We start from the raw sequence: 23420 nt of genomic DNA, 5'->3' as shown, positions 1-23420 counted from the left end.
TGCCTAAAGAGACGTGAACTGAGTATATGTAACTTTAAATGAGATAGAAAAGGTCACCAATTGTTGATCTCTTTTGACTAGCGTTGACTTTAAAGGGCATGTTTGACTTTAGAAGGGAAAAATACATAAGATATTCTACTATTTAAAAGGTAATTTCATCAGAATCTCTTTGAAAAAGCAGTCTTAAAAGTTAGAGGACTTTTCACTTTGTGATGTGGCCGAATGAAGCTATCGTATTCTTCTTAAATTTTAGAAGTTCAATAAACTATAATGTGTACTTCTCACTGGTCAATGAGAAAAATAATCGGTGGAAGAAAACCCTTTTCTCATTCAAAATAAAAATAAAATTAATTCCTAAATCATTTAGTTGTATAAATCATGCTCATTAAAATCTTCACAGTCACATCTTTGCTATTGTAAACAGGCAATACAATCATTATCCAATGATTAAACTACCTGAAAATTATAATTTTAAACACTATTATTATTACATTGGCTTTTTAAAAACATAGTAACAATAATAATATGTTTACTACTGGACATATTTATGTGATTGGTGGTTGACCTTTGTCATGTTCACTGTTTTGTGCTTTAGGGTCTTAGCATTTCATACATTTCCAACTAGAGTTTGACAGTCTCAATGTGTAACATCTGAGCATTTTTCCAAGAACAACAATGTGACAAAAGATAATACAAATAAAAGTACTATATGTACTCAAAGCTTAGGACGAACCTATTCAAAGCCTCAATAGGCTTTTGTGGATCAGAACACCCATGTCACCATTGCTAACAGTCAGCTTTGCCCTCCCTGCTCACCATCGCTGGGAGTTAAAATTGCCTGTGGACAAAACGGAACACCATAAAGCATAGACCAACACTTACCATAATTGTGGTTACAACCACTGTTCTGTTCTCAATAGCGGCTGTGTCATTGCCAAGAGTTGGTACATCTTGAATCAAGACTAACTTATCCATATCATTCCAGTAACCAACCTGCCAAATAGAGAACATGCTTGAAAACATATTTTAGAAGCATTTACTCTAGTTCTTCTTAGAACAATGAAGGGTATGAATAAGTAAACAAACAAAACAAAAGCCAATGGAAAAGAAAAAGTGATTGGAAGTGTTCTTACTTGCTCATGAGCCAGTTTTCCTGGTGCTAAGGATCCTGTCTTGTTACATGTTTGGAAAATTTACTGTTTACAATAGTGGAGTGGCCAAGAGATTGGGAATGGGTGATTCCAAAAGGAATATGAGCACGGAGCATTATTTTATGCAGATCCCCTCCTCTAGTGAGATAGACTGGTGCCCCCTAAATTAATTTGTGTGACTTTATCAATAAAGTTACAGGTTGTATAGTAAAGGGAATGGCCAGATTTATAAGAAGAACATGTATGGAATATTTCCAAGCAAAAGAAACCTACATATTTTTAAAGCAAAACAGGAATGGTTTTAGGTTTGATATAACCTAGCCACTAGGTAACAATCTTACCATTTTTTGAAATGCTAACTGCATCAGAGATGAATATTAATGGTCAATGCTTTTGCTTTCAAATATTACATTTAAATTTGTATTTTTTCATTTTAAATTATTATTTTTTTATTTAGAAGTCAAACACTTTTTCTTAAAAATGAATTAAGTAATTACTTAAGTACTCTGAAAGTAGTAAGCTACAATGGAATCTTAATGGAAATTTAGGATTCTTTGGTTTTTGCAGACCATTAAGCAATAATAATGGCTATTACATATTGAGTGCTTGCTCTGAGGCAGACAATGTACTCAACGCTTTTTAAAAGTATACATCTTAAAGTGAATATACATAGCAAGTATGGAGTAGGGACAATTATTATCCACATTTTAGAGATGAGGATTCATTTTAGAAGGCTAAAGAAATTACACAAAGTTACACTTTAGTAAGGCCAGAATTCAAAACTCAGGTCTCTATGACACCAAGTCTACATGCTTTGCTGTTACGCTACACGACCTCCCAAAATGGGTGTTCATTTACTGCTTGACAAACTTCTTTCTTGAATTTCTTGATTCAGTTGATAAAACTCATGTCTCCAATAAAATGTATGCATTTGCTCACTGGTCTGTATTCACTATTCTAATGTTTTGGAAGTCTCACTTGCTTAATCCAGGTTTCTCAACTGCCATGTTAGTATTTATGAGCATATTAAAATAGAGTAAGCATTAATATGTCAGAAAGAGGCACTAGATTATTCACAAGTGTTGCATATATAATTCAATAACAAAACAGATGGAGAAAAAGACTTTTTATTAATATGGCTTGCTACACTTCTTATTTTGATCCAAAATTAGAAGTTCAGCAAGTTTTTTCAATAGTCTATGTGAATCAATTTCTGGTTGACATTTATTAATAATTATATGATAATTTTAATTTAAAACAAGTATATATTTGAGACCCACCCTCTCCTCAATTCTTATGTGTACTTAAGTCAGTTGATTCTTGTTAACTCTCCTTTCCATATGAAGTTATATGACATGAAAAGGGGTTTTACAGTTTAGCACTCCATTAAAATGCACCCATCCTGAAGAGCTCATCAGCCAATTTTCAGGAGAGACAATTTTTCTTTATGAATGAGTCCCACAACAGAAAGAATCACAGATCTGGGATACATTTTTGGAGAGTACCTAGATATTGACAAGACTTTGACATTTTGTATTTAAAAACTAAACCATGGGTTTGCAGTTATTCCCCTTTTAAAGACAAATGATTCAGAAGTGCTGGAAAATTAAAATAAAAAGCAAACTTTAATTTTTTGCCTTATATCTACATGCAATTCTGGTTAAAAAAAAGAGAAAGTCATATTTTGTGATATGGGACCAATTAACGCTAGATTTCATGTGGACCATGGGCTTATTTAGAACTAAGTCTACACAAGGGGTCAGTTCCTAAAGAAAGGGATCCTGAAGTTTGCACCCAGACCTCACAGAAGATGAAATTTCTCTCTCCAGTCTTCATAGCATTTTGCATTTTATTAAGAACTTTTCCCATGACTAATTTCATTTAACAGGGAAATGGATATTTTTCCTATAGACAAAAAGTGGGTGAAAAGTCATTTTGTAATGCTAGAGAAAAAATATGGAAGCATTTAAATCACTAAATTAATAAAGGATGTCAGAAAAATATTAATCTTCTTTGAACTCCTAAAGGTGATTTGTATGCAAACGTAATTATATTAAGATATGTGAGAAAATGTGTCTGTATTTAGGATGGTCTTGGCCTAGAACAGAGAAAAGATAGGAACTGAGCGGCTGTGAGGAACTCCTATTCTACTCAAAGTTGGTTCCTTGGAGAGCTGCTTTGACTAGACCTGCCCTGAAAAATCTGGCCTAATTCCCACACCAGCCCTAAATCCCGATAGGCAATGGGACTGATGACGTTTCAAGATCTTGAAACCTGAGTCAAGATCTTGAGTGATGCTCTAGAGCTGCAGGAATTTTAGTTTCTACTGAAGCTCCACCTCTTTCTAGCTGAGCATCTCTGAGCAGGTAACTTAGTTTATTTGAACCTTACTTTTCGATAGAAGGAGAAAAAATATATATCTTATTTTTAGGTTGTCATGAGGATTGAATAAAAAAATGCACATCAATTTTCCATTACAGTGTCTGGCATATAATGTGCTCTCAATAAATAAAATTTTTGCAATTAAAGATTTCTGAAACCATGCAACTCTGCAGCATTCCCTCTGCAGCCCTGGATGGGGGTCACTGGAGTGATAAGAAGATTCTACCATACTTAGAAGCTGGGACTTCAGAAAGAGCTTTGTGGCTTCTGCTTAATGAGACTCTCAATCAGTTTTCCTGTTGCAGAAGTCAGACAAACTGATGGGTTGACTCTCTGATCTGTTTTCAAAGATAGCTCCCTTGCTGGCAAGTGTTCAATTTACAAGAATGATTGCTCATTTCTCAGACATATTGCCTAGTTTCACCAGCATAGTGTCTCTCATGGTAGCTCATTTTTAAGTTTAATATTCCTGACACAATGCCCGAGTTGATCATTGCCACGGAAAAACGAAGATAGATGAGTCTACACCATTTTATACTGCATATTTCTTTTAGGAGCCTTAGATGAATGTCAGCTGGGTGTGAAGATGTACTGTTCATCACTCTCCCAACTTATTCCTTAAGTTTCTCTTTGAAAAGTCTTAATTTTTGTTGCCATCATGGTTCAATAGGCTATGAAAAGATTCAGTACTATGAATAGCCCACTTCATATTACTTCTAGTTAGCACCGGCTTTCTTTTTCCACTATTCTTTCTCTTATAGAGAATGATTTGATGTTCTGCACTTAAAGTTTTGTAAAATAAGTAATTGTCATTTGCATTTTAAAAGATTCTGTTTAAATCGCAAATTTTGCAAGGTCTGGTGTATGGCAAGGAGGTGAGTCAGTCTTACCTTTGTCCACCTGTTAGCATTTAGCATTGTCCACCTGTTAACATTTTTAGAGGCCTGTGGAATATCCTATCTGCTCCCCAGCTAGCAGAGGATCTCTGCTTAAAGCTTGCCTCTTTTTTGTTGCTGGCTGTGTGCTGGTAGAGTGAGCTCTTCTTAACTTCTCCTTCCCTTGCTTCAGTCAATCTCCTTAGAAGAGCCTGCCCTGAGGTGCAGCTGGGCCCCCCGGCTGCTGTCCATCTCCTGCCACTCCTGATCTGGATCAGGTAGGCTCCAGTTTACCATGTATTAGCTGGCAGCCTCCACACAGGCTATGCCATTAAGAAGATGGAAATCTAGAGATGGTTTTCATGGCAGCTCCAAACTTCTCACAGATAGAGAAGCACACCCATATCGTAGTCTGAAGCAAAATGCAATTAGGAAAGCATTTGCTATTTTCCATGTATCACCTTAACTTTAACAGTCCTGCCTCCAAGCCTTTCTTCAGGTTGTTGCCCCTTCCATTTCATCCTTCCAAACTCTAACATCCTGGCAATTTAAAATCCCACCTCCCCCATACAGCCTTCCTTTATTTGTTTTCCTCCAGCAGGAAATCATCTCTTCCTATATAGATCAGTAAGGGAGAAAATACTAAGAGTTAAATATGTTTTCTCACTTACGGGCTTTGGATAAGATAACTCATTGGGCCATAATTTTGTCATTTATAAAAAAGAGAAATACTACTACTCAAATTATAGGTTTGTCATGAGGATGGAATCATGCAAAGCACCAAGTCCAGTGCTTAGGACACAGCAGGCATTTCATAAGTTGCAGTTATCATTATTACATAAAAGCATGAAAATATATTTTGGAAATTTTTTTAAACAGCCAAATACAGCTTTTAGATAAGGTTAACTTGAGTATCTGTTTCCCTGAACATCCTAGTTCCTAGATAACAGGAATGTTAAAAATTACATGAGTTAGCTACAAAACACTTATAACCAATTACTGTGGTGGGGCTGTATGGTTGCACTGTATAAAGTACCTCTTGAATGCTGGGAACACTGCTGCTATACCTACTCACATCTTACCACTAGCAGAATTATCTTCCCAAATCCAGGAACCTAGCACCAGCACCTTCCTGAACAACTTAGATGTTTCTTTCCCTCTCAGCCTAACAATAATCTTACCATCCCTCTTCTTTCTCTTTTGCTCATTGAAATTTATCTAGTTGATTACTTCAAGAACACCCAGCCTATTCTAAATATGTTCACCCGTTAGAAGTAATTTTTTGGTACTTGCTCTAATAATTTCGTAAATGACTACCTTGAGGTGCTCATGTCTCTTTACTGCTTCACATTCTGTTCTGCAGAGCCAATTTTGTTTTGTGGGATTCCTTTTGCTAACCCCACCCAAAATATTGCATCCATTTTGAATAAGGGATGTAAACAGTATATAAATTAGTTTGTTTCAGCTTGGGCATACTACTAAATATCAATTACATGACGCACACATTTATCTCAGCATTGATTATAAAGACAGTACTAAAGTATTTGTAAGTACTCACAAAAAAGGGAAATGTCCAGCCATCTTTCTTCTGTATGCCTTTAAAATGTTACATACAAGCTAAGTAAACAGAGAATTCTGTTTTTCAGTTTGATTGTGGCTCACCTTTCTAGGTCCTGTGCTTTTCAGCTCAAACACATCCATTGTGTAATTGACTCTACGTCCATAGTGGTCAAACTGAACATTCCCTGTCAGCCCTTGAATTCGAACCTAAGTGAAAAAGAAAACCACATGTGTTCACTTGCAATTTCACTTATAGGAATTTCAACTTCATCTGCTGGGCTTACAACTACTTAAAAAAGTGGAACTATAAACTATAAACAACTAACTGAAATGCCATTAGGTATTTGAGCTATTGGGGTAGAATCTGAAAGAGGAATATCAAAGGGATATATAAGCAATTTTGCTATACCCTTGGAAGAAGAATATGTTTTATTTGTTTTTAATATTATAAAGTTTCCATTTTTACTAGACGAATCCTCCCTCAATTATAAAGTATTTTTATAGGAATCACAATATTTTTATGGTTACTTTTCAGTTTTATTTGTATATCCACAAAATGGATTAAATAACCCTGATACATATGCCAGATCCTATTCTCACCTTGCTAATATTAAAATTAAGATATAAGAAGCAAAAACATATAAAGACATTTTTGAAAATATTGAAATATATTTTATTCCAAATTTCCTTTTAATTTGCTTTTACCTATGTTTTGAACCTGTGACATTTCAGAACATTTAAAATGTAACATTAAATACGTATATATTACCTTAATTATTTGAACAAATAGTGTTGGTGTAATTATAAAAGACTGAAATAAACTGACTACTTAATCCAAAGTTACAAAGCAATTTGAAGATCTCCAGAGGTAGTCATTATTTCTGGTTCTGGAATGTCCTGGGACCCAGGTAGGCTTATACTTCCTGAACCCCTTGTGGTTCAGGAGGTGGCTTATACTTCCTGAACCCTAGCTAACCTTGTGGTTAGCTAGGCCCGTGCGACTCTTTCTGACATGTGAGTTGTAAATAGGCAGGACAGGTGATATTATTAAGCCACAGAATTTAATTGCCAGTTTGAAATGTGCCCCCAACTATCCATTTCCCTTTGCAGAATTCAAGATGGTAACTGCTCTGCCAGTCTATGTCCTCAAGTGATTACAATTAGCCAAGTGCCCCTGCTAATCTAGCATATGTCTGAGTAAGCAAAGCTCCTTTGTTGTTTTAAGTCACTGAGATTTGGGTTATTACAGAAACTTAAGCTAGCTTATCCTCACTATGCATCCACATAAAATGTAAACAGCAAAATTCTACCTTGTATTTTATCTAGAAATGTCCCAAAAATGATGGCTTGATATATTTGAGTAGCAATTGTAATACGTATTTGTGCTTGGATAAATTAGTCTGTTTTTTGAACATTCAACTAAAAGAAGACCATGAAATGAATTGAACTTAAATAAAATTGTGAGTTACCTGTTTGAGTGTCCTCTCCATGTCAATTCCCTGGCCCCATGGAGCAGCGGGATTTGCCAGACAATCCCCAGCATTTCCTCTCCTTGAGATATCAATTTTCTGCCTCCTAAGACTTCGGAAAGTTTCAGCCATCACAAGGACTCCATCATAAGTCAGAGCAGAGGTGTACTAACCAAATGAAAATGAATATAATGGTAAATGTTAAAATCTTATCGAGTGCTAGAAATGGTCTGGGGTCTTTGTAAGTTTATGACGTAAAGCACCATTCTATCTGAAGGATGGTTAAATTACTGATAATTAATTGACTCTAGCTTCAGAAATTTCTATTCTTGCTTTAATATAAAGCCTGTATACCAAATCTTATCATCCTGACTCAAAAAGGAGAAAAACCATTCTGAAAAATAGAAATTCTAATAAAACAGTTTTCCATCAGTTGGTAGAAGAAAGATCCTTAGGCAAGGTCTTTCTGTTGTGTCCCAGTACAAATAGGTAATGTATCAAAGGCTAATGCAGCTGTGTAATCTACCTTGTAGTCAGTTTCTGTGCTTGAGCCCCAGGAGGGCTGGGCCTCTTAATCTTTTCCTCCTCTAAAATGCCTAGCAAGGTTCCCTGAGATTTAATATAAGTTCACGGACTTGAAGTATATATCTTTGTTTATTCTCCCAGAAGAATGAGTGGAATTGTTTATTGTTATTCAGAAATATGATGCCAGAAATAACATCTACTTATTCAACAAATGTGTATGCATCAGTGACTGTGCTAAATAGGAATGAATATTGCCACACTACACCCAATGAAGGTGCACAGGAAGGCAAAGTCATTTTGTTAAGTTTTCGATATAACCTGGGATCAAAGTGGAGATGTGAAGGATAGACCATCTGCTTCTGTCTGAGAAAAGAGTGAGCTCCCCTCCACCTCTGAGAAAAGATTATTAAGGTTAGGGGAAAAAGTGAGGAAAGGTTGAGATAAAAATGTAATTTTCTAAATATAAAAATAAATCAACATGGGATCGCTTTTGGCAGACATTTATTGGAAAATTTCTGAACACATGGAAATGGGGCACAATTTTCTGGAAGCATGACAGATCTACTTATTCAGCAAATGTGTATGTACTAGTCACTGTGCTAAATAGTGTCAACTACTAACTACTTATCATGACAAAAACTACATTGTCTCCTTTAGAAATTCCATATGGTCAGTTCCTTATAATTAACACCTTCTATGCCTGTATGAGCAGTAGGTTTGTGCTGTAGGAAGTGGAGGATGATCCCCTTGATTTTGTGCTTTCAAATGAAGAAAAATCATTTGAAATTCCATTTGTAGAAAGTAAACTTAGGGCCGGGCATGGTGGCTCGCACCTGTAATCCTAGCAGTTTGGGAAGTTGAGGTGGGTGGATCACTTGAGTCTAGGAGTTTGAGAGCAGCTTGGGCAACATGGCCAAACCCCATCCCTACAAAAACCGCAAATCATTAGCCAGGCGTGGTTGTGTGCACCTGTAGTCCCAGCTACTTGGGAGGCTGAGGTGGGAGGAGGATTGCTTGAGCCCAGGAAGTCAAGGCTACAGTGAGCTGTGATCATGTCACTGCACTCCAGCCAGAGTGACAGAGAAAGAGCCTATCTCAGAAAAAAAAAAAAAAAAAAAAGAAAAGAAAGTAAACTTAGGCAACATGGGCATGAGACACAGCAGCCACCATTACAGGGAAGAGAAAAACTAAAACATGGATAAAATAAGGAGCATTAATTCTAACAAAGAACTGTTCAATAGTATAGGATATAACTCTTGTATTAGAAGGATTTAAAAGAACCATATTAATTTCCTATATATTCCTCCAGGATTTGACAAAACAAGCTTCTGGAGAGACATGCCCTTCACAATTATTGGGATGGGGTAGCTGAGAAAAACTAAGGTGTTTAAGCAAGGTACTACACCAAAAATGAATGTGCCTCCTCCCCTGCCTGACCCAACACATCTTTGAATAGAGAAAGTCATCAAATCATCTTTTTTGTTAAGGCAAGAAAATAACAATGAGAAAATGAATCTTGCTTAAGTCGCAAAGGGCAAGAGAAAAGTGCAATGCTAGTACTTGAGGACCAAAGGAGGAAAAAATAAAAATATTGTTGCTTTTTCAACAGGAAGAAAGAAGCTGAGAAGAGATGGCACCAAAAAGCAAACACACTTGCTGTGTTTTAAAAAGTGCATTCATTTTTATGAAATATGTGAACCAGAAAAAAGAGCAGGTATCACACAGAGTGGTGAGAGTAAAGGAGACATTCAGCCAGAGTGGCAAAGACCTGGGATTTGACAGGTCATAGAGCTGACAGATGGAAAGAAGCAGTAGTTTAAATCAGTTTTACCTTTTCAAAGGATGTAATTCTTTTCTATGTGTCTTACTGTGCTACAATCCAGGGAACCACAGTTACGGGCAGATAACTTCTAGGTGGCACCTAGAAAATTCTTACTAATCATTTCATTTTTAGGCAGGGTAAATAGTGCCCTGTAGTCATTTACTGCTCTGATAAGTGATTAGAATGATGAAATGATTTCATTTACTAAGATTTATAGATAACAAGACAGAATTGGGCAGAATCATGGTACAGTAGAAAAAGTATGGGATTAGAGAAGAAAGAACTGGGATGAATTTTAATTCTGTGACTCATAGGTTTATGGGAATGTGAAGCACATTTTCTTGGCTATGGAGTATAAAACAGAGCAAAATGAAATGAAACAAGATAATAGTGACACTCTATTATGGTTATTATGAGGATGAAATTTCATATCATATCTGAGAGCTCTTTGAAAAATGTACCAGACTCTAGCTAGGAATCATGAAGACTACGAAGATGAGTATTTGATGGTTACTGCCCCAGAGAGTTTATATGAGTGAAACAGTAAGTGTGCAAATAATTATATTAAATCCCTGATGAGAATTGCCCAATGAAATACTATGGAGAGTACGGGCAGGAAGGAATCACATTTACAAAAAAAAAAAAAAAAAAGATTTCATAGGGAAAGTGGAATTTGAGATAAAGCCTTGGAAGGTGGTTGGATTTCGACAGGTAGACATGGTGGTGGAGGACTTTTGAGGTAAAAGCATGTGCACAGGGAGTGATAAAGGGTGAGGAAATGCAGGGGCAGCTCACATTGGCTGGAGCATCAGAAAGGGGGTAGAGGGTCATGCAGCTGTAAAGTCTTGGTTGGCCTATGAAATGGAAGACCTTGATTCCAGATTTTTTTAAAGCAGGGAAGTGACACGATCAGAAGTCATGCTTTTAATATTGGTTGAAAAATCGAACACTTAAGAGTACACTTTAATTAATTATAATCAATCCTCATTATTTGTGGATTCTAAATTTTCAAATTTTCCTCCTTGCTAATATTTATTTGTGACTCTTAAATCGATACTTATGACACTTTTGTGGTTATTTGTGGAACTGTATAGAGTGGTGAAAAATTTGAGTAACTAACACACAAGGTCCCAGCTGTGGCTGCACAAGGAAACACTGTTTCCTTGTTTCTGCTCTCATACTGTAAACAAGTGGCCTTTTTGTGTTCTATTTAGTGCCATGTTTTCTGCAGTTTTGTGCTTTTTGCTGATGATTTCACTGTTTAACATGGCCCAAAAGCATAGTGTTGACGTGCTGTTTAGTGTTCCCAAGTGCAAGGAAGTTGTGATGTGCCTTATGGAGAAAATGTGCATGTTAAATAAGCTACATTCGGGCATGAGCCACGGTGCTGTTGGCCAGGAGTTCAATGTCCGTGAACCAACAATACATTAAATAAGGTTTCTTTAAACAGAAACACGCATAAAACAAGGTTATGTACTGAATAGTTCACAAGAAGTTTGTAACCAGAGGCTAGCAGAACTTAACCCTATATTACCCCTGGGAGCAATAGTTCTATATTTACTTATTCAGTATTTAAAGAGACTTTATAGAATATAACTACTGTGAATAATGAGAATTAATTGTACTGCATTTATTTATTAAATGGCTACTGAATGCCTAGCATCATGCCAAGAGTTGTGAATGATGAGACGATTATATAACAGAGGCCAAAGCTATAGCATAGACGAGTCTAGTTGGATATAATCAAATAGGAGACATTAAAATAATTATATCCTGTGTATTCCATGAATCTGGTCCCTGACTCAAGGACTGCCAACTAACATATCAATTTAATAATTTGCATGTATTTATCTGTAAAATCAAAGGATTGGACAACCGTGCTTGACACATAGTAGACATCCATTTAATGTTCTGTTTTGAAATTCTGTGATTTTATAAGGCAGTGAAGATGGTATGCAGAGCTGGCAAAATTCCAGTATTTCTGAGAAGAAATTAACATAGCCACTATGAAATATTATAATTAGAAAATAGAAGCAGAGCTGAGACCTTTTAGCCTTAGATCGTGTTTTTCCTAGGCTTGAATTTTCAAATTACATATAAAACTTTTTACTGGAATACACTGTTAGTAATAGATTAACAAATGTTGATGATGGTGCCTTATTAGGTAGGGGCTCAAACCACTAAGTTGGAGTTTAAGAAACATTATGCCATAATTTATCATGAGGTCTAAGAAAGTCATCTATCTGTTTAGTTTGATCAAATATGCTTATGATCAGAAATTTACCAACCTTTGCTGAGCAAATATTAATAGCATACTTTCACAATATCAGTCAGAAAACAATTAAAACAACCAGATTTTTCACTGTTAATTAGAAAGAGAACTTTTGCAGAAGCTTGTATATTTTACATTTCTGCTAATTTCCTGATTTGCCTACTCATTGTAAATCACTTCATGAAGATTTCTGTGTGGAAGAAAAGTTACAGATGCTCTTTCACATTTGAAGTATTTAGTTAGCAATTAAAAAATATATATAATTCTGCAAGAAAATTCATATGTATAGTACTGTAATAATAATAGTAAAGTGCTTGAGCTAATGTCTAGCAACTCTACTCTTAAATACAGAAATTTAGAAATTATTAAGTGCATGTGCAAGGCAGTTATAAAGACAAAATGCTTTTTTCCCATGCCATTCTATGTTTGGCAAAATGTTACTGGAAAATCTGTATAATGAACTTTCCATCTTAAATTTTGAAACTATCAGTAATACAGTAGATAAAAATAAACAAATACCTTTGGAGGAGTCTCAGATCCTGGATACTCTCTCTGATCTAGTTTCTTCCAGCGATCCATTAGTTTGATTACCATAGGTGTATTAAAATCTACCAACTGGAATCCAGTAACATTGGCTCCACCATGTATAAACCTCTCAAGAGAAATGTCCTTGAATCCCTATAAAAATTGATACAAAGATTGTTAAATTTAGTTTATTATACATGGCAGCTCTTCAATAGTAACATAAATTAATGGCCTATACAGATTAAAAGATTTTAAATAAAGCAATGGCTAAAAATGTGGAAAATGATAAAGAAGATGTGGAAAATCTAACTATATCTATTTAGCTGTTAAATTCTGTAATTCAAAATCCAATAAATGAGACAAAGATATGTTTTTATTTCAGTCCAAATCAAGTATTTCTTGAATGCCTCTGATTGCCTTTTATGAAGTATAAAGGGGCATACAGGAGATAAATATGATTGCATCAAAAAATCTCCTGTTTCTCACTAACTCATTCTATGAAACTAGTATCATACTGATACCAACATTTGGCAAGGACACAACAAAAATGAAAACTACAAGCCAGCATCCCTTATGAACACAGATATAAAAATCATCAACAAAATACTGCACACCAAATCCAGCAGCACATCAAAAAGATAACTCACTGTGATCAAGTAGGTTTTATTCCAGGGATGCAAGGATGGTTTAACATACGCAAAGCAATAAATGTGATTCACCAAATAAACAGAATTAAAAACAAAAACCATACGATCCTCCCAACAGATACATAAAAAAGCATTTGATAAAATGCAACACACCTTCATGATAAAAATCCTCAAAAAACTAGGCATCAAAAGAACATATCTCAAAATAATTAAAACCATCTATGACAAACCCACAGCAAATATAATTCTGACAGGGCAAAAGCTTGAAGCATTATTCCTAATAACTGGAACAAGACAAGGATGTCCACTCTCACGACTTGCATTTAACATAGTACTTCCAATCTTAGCCAGAACAATCAGGAAAGAGAAAAAAAGGCATTCAAATAGGAAAAAGAGGAAGTCAAATTATCTCTATTCACTAATGACATCATCGTATACCTAGAAAATCTTAAAGACTCCTCCAGAAGACTACCATGTCTGATAAACAACTGCAGTAAAGTTTCAAGATACAAAATTAATGCCTCCAAATCAGTTGTATTTCTATAGCCAATAACACTGAAGCTGAGAACCAAATCAAGAACTCAATCTTATTTAAAATTGCCACACACACACACACGCACACACACAATATCCAGGAATGCATTTAACCAAGAAGGTTAGAGACCTCTACAAGGAAAACTACCAAACACTGATGAAATAAATAATAGATGACACATAAAAATGGAAAAACATCCCATGCTCACGGATAGGAAGAATAAATGTCATTAAAATGATTACATTGCCCAAAACAATCTACAGATTCAATGCAATTCCTATCAAATTACCAACATTATTTCTTGCAGAATTAGAAAGAACAATTCTAATATTCATATGGAACTAATAAAAAGCTTGAATAGCCAAAGCCATCTTAAGCAAAAAGAACAAAGCCAGAGGCATCACATTATCTGACTTAAGACTATACTGTAAGGCTATAGTAACCATAACAGCATGGTTTTTGTACAAAAATAGACACATAGATCAATGGAACACAATAATGAAACCAGAAATAAAGTCACATACCTACAACCAACTGATCTTTGACAATGTTAAGAAAAATAAACAAGGGGAAAGGATACTCTATTCAATAAATAATGTTGGGGAAACTGGCCCTATGCAGAAGACTGGACTCCTACTTTTCACCGTATACAAAAATTAAGATAGATTAAAGACGACATAAGATGTGAAAATACAAAAATCCTACAAGAAAATCTGGGAAAAACTCTTCTGGATATTGGCCTAGACAAAGAATTTATGACTAGGACCTCAAAAGCAAATGAAAAAAAACAAAAATACACTAATGGGACCTAATTAAACTAAAGAGCTTCTGCACAGCAAAAGAAACAATCAACAGAGTAAACAGCCAACCTACAGAATGAGAGAAAATATTTGCAAACTATGCATCTGACAAAGTACTAATACTCAGAATCTATAAGGAACTTAAATCAACAAATAAAAACCAAATAACCTCATTTAAAAAAGAGCAAAGGGCATGAACAGATACTTCCCAAAAGACAACATACAAATAGCCAGCAAACGTGAAAAAATGCTCAACATCACTAATCATCAGAGAAAAAATTAAAACCACAATGAAATGCCATCTCACACCAGTCAGAATGGCTATTATTTAAAACTCAAAAAATAACAGATGCTGGTGAGGATGTGGAGAAAAGGGAAAACAGAAAAACTGCAACTGTTGGTGAGAATTTGAATTAGTACAACCCGTATGGAAAACAGGATGGAGATTTCTCAAAGGACTAAAAATAGAACTAACATTTGACCTAGCAATCCCACCACTAGGTATATACCCAAGGGGAAATAAATCATTTTGTCAAAAAGACACCAGCACTCATATGTTTATTGCAGCAGTATTCACAATAGCAAAGTCATGGAATCAGTCTTAGTGTCCTGAGAAATGGTAGTCCAAGGGACGAAAGCCAGATAGGCCATTCATGGACTTCTGTGTGGCAGGAAAAAAGATGGTGACCACCAGATGGAGCGAAGAAGCGGGGAGGTAAGGATGCTATCCCTTCTTGCCTAGAGGTAGTTGTCAAGGATTCAAAAATCTGGACAATTATTTGTTTATTTATTTATTTGTTTGTTTGTTTTTCTCTCCCTCCCTCCTTCCTTCCGTCTCATCTATCATATCTATTGTCTACACATTTTCTATTATTTATCTATCCGTGTATGTATGTATGTATCTATATCTGTCCATTATCTATCATCTATCTATTATCCATCACCTGTCTACCAATTATCTGTCATTTATCTATCTTCCATCTATATTATCTACCCATTTATCATCTATGTTTTATACCTGACTCCCTACAAAGTGTAAACCAGACAATAGCAAGAAGACAACAAAAAGCATATTAAGGAAGTGAATTAATGAAGCCATAGGTATTAGCTCAGAGAAAAGTAAATCACACACACACACACACACACACACGCATGAACTTGTAGCTTTTGTAATTGCTTTCTTTTTGTTTTCTCTTAGTATTTAGTAAAGGTTCTTTTGAAAATATGAATATGCTTCAATTTGCTGAGAGAATGAAGGGAGAGTGTTTTGTCCATTTTTTGGTGGGAATAAAATGTGTAGCAATAATCCTGCAGTTAGAGTAAGAAGTAATGAGGACTTGGAGTTGCTTGTCTTTCTGAATGCACCTTGGCTATGGTTTTGGAGTCTTCAGATTGTTTCTTTCCTTTCCTCTTCCCTCCCTCCCTTCCTCCTCCTTCTCCTCCTCCTTTTTCTTTTATAATGAAGTAGATTGTCTTCCCAACCAACATATATGCATTGCTCTTTGGCTATCTAAGAAAAAATATATGAGTCTACTGGCAACTGAGCAAAATTGCTGTCAAAGAGGCCCAGGTATATGAGCTAACAGCTATTATATGCTGATCTTATTATATGCCAGGTATTGTGCTAAGCACATTACACAGATTATTGATCTAGTTTAGTTTTCATAACAAGGTTATGAGATAGATCCTATTATTAGCCTTATCCTATAGATATGAAAACAGGCTCGGGGGGTGAAGAAAAACTATTCGAAGCCATCCAGCAAATGTATGGTAGAGCTAAGATTTCAGTCATACAAACCACCTCTTGAGTTTGTCTTTTTCACCTTATACTCCTGCATATTCTTACACAGAGGTGTTTTAAATTTTATTATCATACTATCTATAGGAAAGGCAGTGTGATACTGTAACCCCTGGAAAAGCCCACACTTTGAATTCCACTTCTGTTACTTTCTAACCTTATACCTTCCACATTCAAAATGAGAATGAGAATGCTATGGTATCCAGCACATCTGGTTTGAATTCAGTAAATGATCACTATTATCAATTAAGTCACTCAACAAATATTTATTTCATGCCTATTATATGCCCACTAATTTGACAGTTCATCAGTTACATTCTCATTTTGTTGATAAAGAAGCTAGACACCAGAAAGTAAGCCTATGTTTCTGAAATGGGAAAAACACTGTCCATCAATCTCCAGCTAGTAAAATGTCAGTTGAACATTTGTTTGCTTCTATCAGAGTATAGGGCAGACCCACAGGCAGGCAAATGATTCCAATGTTTTCTAAAAGCCACAGTAATTCAACTATTGCATTAGCTGCTAATTGACGACATTATTATTTTCTTTCAACCATGGCTGAAATAGAAGGTCTGCCAAACCTTCTTTCATAGCGTTATCCACAGCTGCAGGATAAAGAGGCAAAGCTGCAGCCTTCAGAAAAATCATCTGATGTAAAGTCTGGCTGATAAATAATAGTTCACATTTCTCAGAGTCCATCCTGTTCTTATGCTGAAGGTAAAGGAAAAAATTGCCATGTCTGATTATAAACCCTTTTCAGTTATGCTTTGAATGAATGGTGGGTGACTCAGTTAATTTCAGCTATGTCTGTTTTGCGCACAGGCAATATTTTTCCTTTCATATATTTTCTTACAATTTCATATAGAAAATTGATAGGATCTAGACTGTGAAGCAGTTTTCTCAGAAACTTTTATTTTAGTGGCCATTTTGATTTCAGTTTCTATCCGAAGAATATAGTGGAACTGAGAGTTCCTGGGCAACATTGTAATAAAATTATTCACTCTATAGTCAGGAGGAAATTAGTAGTTAAGTGACTAAGTAAATAATGTCCCTGAGGGCAGGGGGAGATCAAGGGAAAGGCTTTCTACTTGTTAAAATGAGCTACTACTTTGCTTGGATTTCACAATGGTTAATTACCCCTCTCTAGAGTAACATCCAACTTGGTTTTTCTTTAATTTCTATTTGTAGTTCATACATCTTTTGGGGGAAAATAAAATGTTTAAAATTATAGGTATCAGATATCCTGATGACTATGTAAATTTACAAGTCTATCATCTTATCACTGTTTAATAAATGCTCAATCTTTAAGTTTTACTTAATTTAGGTAACATTTCTGCTGTATTTTGCATTTCAGGTTCATAGGTTGACTAAATCATATGAGATAGCTGCGGTGCAATTAATGGAAGGAACGTCAAATAGAATGGGGGAAATTGCTCCCTTACCATGTTGTAAAAATTGGTTAGTTAAGAAATTGACTTAAAGTATGTACTTTCCATGTGCATGTAGATAGATGGTAGAGTCAGATATGCTTAATGCAGAAAAGTTAAAAAACGGGAAGTGCAAAAGTAAAACAACGTCGCCAAGTTGATGGAATCTTAACTAGGGTCACTACACTTCAATAAAAACGTGCTAGACTGCAAATTCTGGGAAGCATGTCTACTCTCCATTCTGAAACTAACCAGACACCTAAATGTAAACAAGTCACTTTGCTTTCTGTATCCTAATGTTTAATTTCCTTTATGTTCTGAATGAGGCCTGAATGGTGTATGTGTGTGAGATGGTGGAGGATAGGTAAGAAACAGGTTCAGTTCATCTTTAATTATATATATCCAGAACATTTTGTAATTTTATATCTTTTTAATGATTGAGCCAGGTGTTCTCCTAGATGTAAATTAAATAATACTTTATAAAATAAAAAAATCTAAATGAGAACAAGATTCTAAGAATTTGTCTTGCAAATGGGACAAATGTCAACTGTTCCTTGTTGCTATTGGTGGCCATATTTAAATTATTTGACTGCTAGAGGAGTGAATATCAATACAGAGCAATGTGTTTAATGCTAGGTCCCCCTGATGGGTGCTGTGGGAGATGCTTAAGTAAATGGTCACTTGGTGGCATTATTCCCTAAGTTGTTTATTTATTTGTGTATTTATTCTTTGCAATCAGACAGGCCAGAACTTCAAACTTTTCTTTGAGAATTCAGATCTGTGAGATCCTGGCTAAATTACACTGAACCTCATTTTTCTATCAAAAATCTTTTTTAAGGCCAAATTAAAGCAATTATAATAACAAAAACAATTACAATAACATAAACTGGGTGCTAGAGGATAAGCAGGAGTTCAACAGATAAAGAATAGGGATAAGGACTCTTTTATAAGGTTAAAGAAAGAGACATTATTCCTGCCTTCAGTGAACTTGCAGTGTGCTAATGTTTTATTTGCAGTTGTGCCATGGGATGTTGGACAGTACCTGGTACAGAGGGGGTATAAAATAATAATTTGGTAAATGAAAAAACAAGAATAAGTTCTATACTATGAGTACACAGGTACTCAGGGTAGTCTGAGAACCCAGAGAAGAGACTATCAAAGTGGATATTTAGGGATAGCTTTCCAGAAGTGACTGTAACCACTGACTGGGATTGAATGGGGTAAACACCTCCTGATAGAGATAACAACCTAAACAAAGCTGGGAAAAGGAAAGCTGCATTAGGAGCCTGGGAATTAGTTTGATCTGAAGAAGGGATAGTTGTGGGGTGGAGTGGGAAAGACTGGGGTCAAGTAGGGACAAAATCTTAAAGGGCTTTGTGCATTAAGTTCAAGAGTGCAAATCCTTTTTCCTAAAATATTTAAGTAGAGCAGTGCTTAGGTTTTGAATGCTTACTCTGGAAGATGGTGGTAAGAACTGGGGCAATGACTCAGAGTTGGCACAATATGTCATTTGGAGAGACATTCAAACTCTGAGGAGAAGTGAGACACGTATTAGCAAGTAAGTTTGGAAAACCCATGGGGAATCAGGTCATGAAAAATATGATGTCTTTTACTGTATTTGCAGCCTGAGGCCAATAAAAAATTTAAGCAAACAATATCATCATACTTGTCTTTAAAAAATAACTGGCAGCTAAATGAAAGAAGAACTAGGAAAGAGTAAGTCTAGGGGCAAAGTAGGGAAGCAATTTTCTTACATGAATCTCTAAGAAACAGACTAGGATAAACCAACTGACAGATAAGGTTTTCCTGCCTCTACTTCTCTGGGAAATTTTTGGAACAGAATTTAATCTATTGCGATATAATACGCTTTCACCAGTACCTCTAGATGATGGGTTTAATAAAACATACATGCACCCACATACAAATCCCATATAGGACATAGAAAAGAAAAAAGAATAGCAGCAATCTTTCATTTCTAACAAGTTTTACTCACACTTAATATCCAATTGTTAAATATAGTGGCAGAGATAAACACAGAAAAATTTCAAGAATCAGGGCGGGGCATGCCCATTCAATTAGATATCAGGCATAGCTCATACTATTCAGATGATGTTAGCTCCCTGTGGACCCTCTTGGACCTTCTGCAGGTTCAGGCTTGAGTATTAAGGGAAAGGATTTCTACTTTTTTTGGCCTGGTTGGAGGTGAGACGCCAGCACACTGCAATAGCTCCAAAAGCTAAGATCAGAGGGGCATAGAATACATAAATGTATTCTCATTTTATCAGGATAGAATGATGAAGGAGATTGAATGGCTGTTAATTGAAGAAGAAAAGTTCAACTTATAATGACAAGACAATTTAAAATAATGCCAGAGAGCATTCACAACCTATTTGCATCCTTATTTACAAACAAATTGCCTATTATTTTGTTTAAGTATGTGAAATCTGCTTTCTGCATTTCAGCCAAAGAATTTAAAGACCATTAGGAAGCCAGTGTTTTGGTGACATTCCTTACTTTGTTTCTTGGTTTAAAAGATTATCATTTTTAAAGAATCTAAAGAACACCTATATTTAAACTCAGTTTCTCCAGAGAGTTAACCTTGTTTTTATTATTATTATTATTATTATTATTATTATTATTATTATTGTACTTTAAGTTCTAGGGTACATGTGGATAACGTGCAGGTTTGTTACATATGTATACTTGTGCCATGTTGGCGTGCTGCACCCATCAACTCGTCAGCACCCATCAACTCGTCATTTACATCAGGTATAACTCCCAATGCAATCCCTCCCCCCCACCCCATAGGCCCCGGTGTATGATGTTCCCCTTCCCGAGTCCAAGTGATCTCATTGTTCAAATAAGGGAGGTCCTTGACTTTTACAAAAATGCATGTTTGTAAATTCATGACCCAATTTCATGCATCACATATTGATGTCTGCTAAATTTCATTCTTCTCTTTTTGGTAAATATGGGTTGGACTTCATACCTTCTGCTTTTATATTCTACATTGTGACTACAGAATATTTTAAATATTCCAGAATATTTGTAACCACCCAATCACAAGTAAGAATTGTTACTGTAGACATCAGTTTTTACTAATACTGTTAAATCACCCTTGATGAGTTGGTTTAAGTATAACAGTTCTCCATTAATTGTAAATTGTAATTGTAAATTATCAATGAAATGTTTTCTTGGTTTAATTTTTAGAATATGTATTGCTAATATATAGACATACAACAAACTGTTGTATATTCACCTTGCATTCTGCAACCTTGCGGAACTTATTAGTTCTACAAATATATTTTGATTCCTTAGTATTTTTATATACATATAATCTTCTTCCTTTTCAATCTGGATGCCTTTTATTTATTTATTTTACCTAAATATCTGTAATAGAACCTTCAATACAGTGTTCAATAGAAGTGGTGAGAGGGGACACTCTTATCTTGTTCCTGATTTTAGGGGAAAATCATTCAGTCTTTCAACCTTAAGTATGATGTTGATGTCATCTTTCATTTTGATTCTGGATTGACTTCACATTTGAGAATCTTATGCACATAGCTCTCAAAAATAGTTGTTGATTGGCTCAATAAAATAAAAACTACTCTAGTGTTATAAGTAAGAGTCCTTTAGGGACAAATGAATAAGTCAATCTAATCCATATTAATACACTATATTATAATGTATGTCCATGGCAGTCACTGATCTGATCATGTATTACAAAGATATCAACCACATATAATAAAACTTGCTGATTTTTAGTGAAAGTGATGGTTCTAGTCCCTACTGCAAACAAAAATGGTTTTCTACTTCATGTACTGGAACTCTAGATAACTTAAATACACTGCCATCTCCCAGGGCTGTTTATGATATCCTTTGGAGTGTTACAAATATTAATTCATTCCATCTTGTACTGATTTATTTATTTTAACTGCCCATGTCAACAACTCATTTCTGGAATGATAGTCTACATATTGATTTTTTTCCCCTCAATTCTGTTGTTTGTAAGAATAGATGACAAAACCTCCTATTTGCTATAAAAGTCATTAGAGTCTCATGGTACAATTTACTGTACTTACAGATATCTCATAATCCTAAGTTTTTTCTCTTATAGTAATTAATATCAGAATACATTTGTCTTAAATTTTATATTTTTATAAAAAATAGTGAAACACTCTACTAAAACGGCCTACTAAAAGCAATGAAAAAGATAAGTCAAAATTTCTCAGTATTTTCATGATAATCCATTAAGTCGCAAGATTATACTTTATCTAAGAAGCACAATATAATGGTTCACCGTATATTGCTGTATTTTAATATCTCAGATCCACAACCAAACCCAGTTCACTAAAGACTGAAAATTCCTGTCTCAAAGTGGGACAGTACACTTGCCATATGGAAAGAATGGGTAGATCTGAATCTCTTTTGCATCCTTCAGTTTCTTTCCTGTTTAAGCGCAAGATAGTCATAAAAAATAAAAAGGGCTGGACGCAGTGGCTCATGCCTGTAATCCCAGGACTTTGGGAGGCCGAGGCGGGCATATCACGAGGTCAGGAGATCGAGATCATCCTGGCTAACATGGTGAAACCCCGTCTCTACTAAAAATACAAAAAATTAGCCGGGCGTGGTGGCAGGTATCTGTAGTCCCAGCTACTCTGGGAGGCTGAGGCAGGAGAATGGCTTGAACCTGGGAGGCGCAGCTTGCAGTGGGCTGAGATTGTGCCAATGCACTCCAGCCTGGGCGACAGAGCAAGACTCCGTCTCAAAAAAAAAAAAAAAAAAAAGTGTCATAAAAATGGAAAAAGGAGAAAACATCCTTAACTTCTCCAGTGTAAATCACTTTGGGAATCAGGCCCTTAGGGCAAATGGTCCTTTATAGTAAAACAAGAGAGGATGGACCGCTCCATGTACAATCTACCTCCTATACTGCATGGTTAACAAGACATATTCAATGAGCCTTGTCAAGATATCTAAAAGGATTTCTCTCAGGCCTTTAAGAATTTCATAAAAATGGATGTGCCTTGTTTGTTAGCCATTTGTATATGACATGTGAAAAGTTGACATAATTTTTAAAAATTTGCATTACTCTCATTTAAAAGATTTGCTTATATAGCCATTATATACAGTTATTCTTAAAATTAGAGAACATAGCTGTTAGTTTAGATCATTCTTGTAATATCCAAATATTGGCTATCTTTATCTATAAAGTAGCATTTATCATTTAGACAGAGAAAATTATTTAATTTGACAAGTGGTATCGTAGCAAAATAACCATTATTAATTCTTTTAAAGGTCTCTTTAGCAGATACCAAGCTAATCTGCATAAAATTATATTGAATTCTACTTATGAAATTTAATAATCATTATAATAAAATATCACATGTGTTATTAAAAGCTTAGTAAGTAATGTAGTCTATTTATTGAAGCATTATTTTAAGGCACAGTTAAAATAATCTTGTGTGCTTGAGCAATTCTTATGAAAAGTAGAAAATAAGAAGTTCTTACCAAGTTTGCAATGATATAATGGTAGCCTTTAACATGCTTTCCAACACTTACAATCTGTGAAGATATAAGAAAATAAGAGAAAAATCAATTTTAACTCACTGAAATATTATTTTAAAACTATTAA

General features: G+C 35.2%; 1 protein-coding gene across 7 annotated transcripts in view; it reads right to left on the bottom strand.

Moving 5' to 3' along the window:
- The window catches only part of GRIA4 (glutamate ionotropic receptor AMPA type subunit 4), a 370821-nt gene that overhangs the window by 71606 nt on the left and 275795 nt on the right, over positions 1–23420 (bottom strand). For all 7 annotated transcript variants that reach the window (XR_003115686.1, XM_025357619.1, XM_025357623.1 and 4 more), the window contains 5 exons: positions 23297–23350; positions 12576–12734; positions 7438–7605; positions 6071–6175; positions 883–993 (listed from right to left, as the gene is read on the bottom strand). Coding sequence is in view for 6 of the 7 variants with exons in the window: in XM_025357619.1 (XP_025213404.1) it covers positions 883–993; positions 6071–6175; positions 7438–7605; positions 12576–12734; positions 23297–23350 (597 nt within the window). In the remaining variant the exon portion in view is untranslated. The remainder of the gene's footprint in view (positions 1–882; positions 994–6070; positions 6176–7437; positions 7606–12575; positions 12735–23296; positions 23351–23420) is intronic.

Source organism: Theropithecus gelada, chromosome 14 (assembly GCF_003255815.1).
Source record: "Theropithecus gelada isolate Dixy chromosome 14, Tgel_1.0, whole genome shotgun sequence".
Taxonomy (NCBI): Eukaryota; Metazoa; Chordata; class Mammalia; order Primates; family Cercopithecidae; genus Theropithecus; species Theropithecus gelada.
This window is presented reverse-complemented; position numbering and strand designations above follow the sequence as displayed.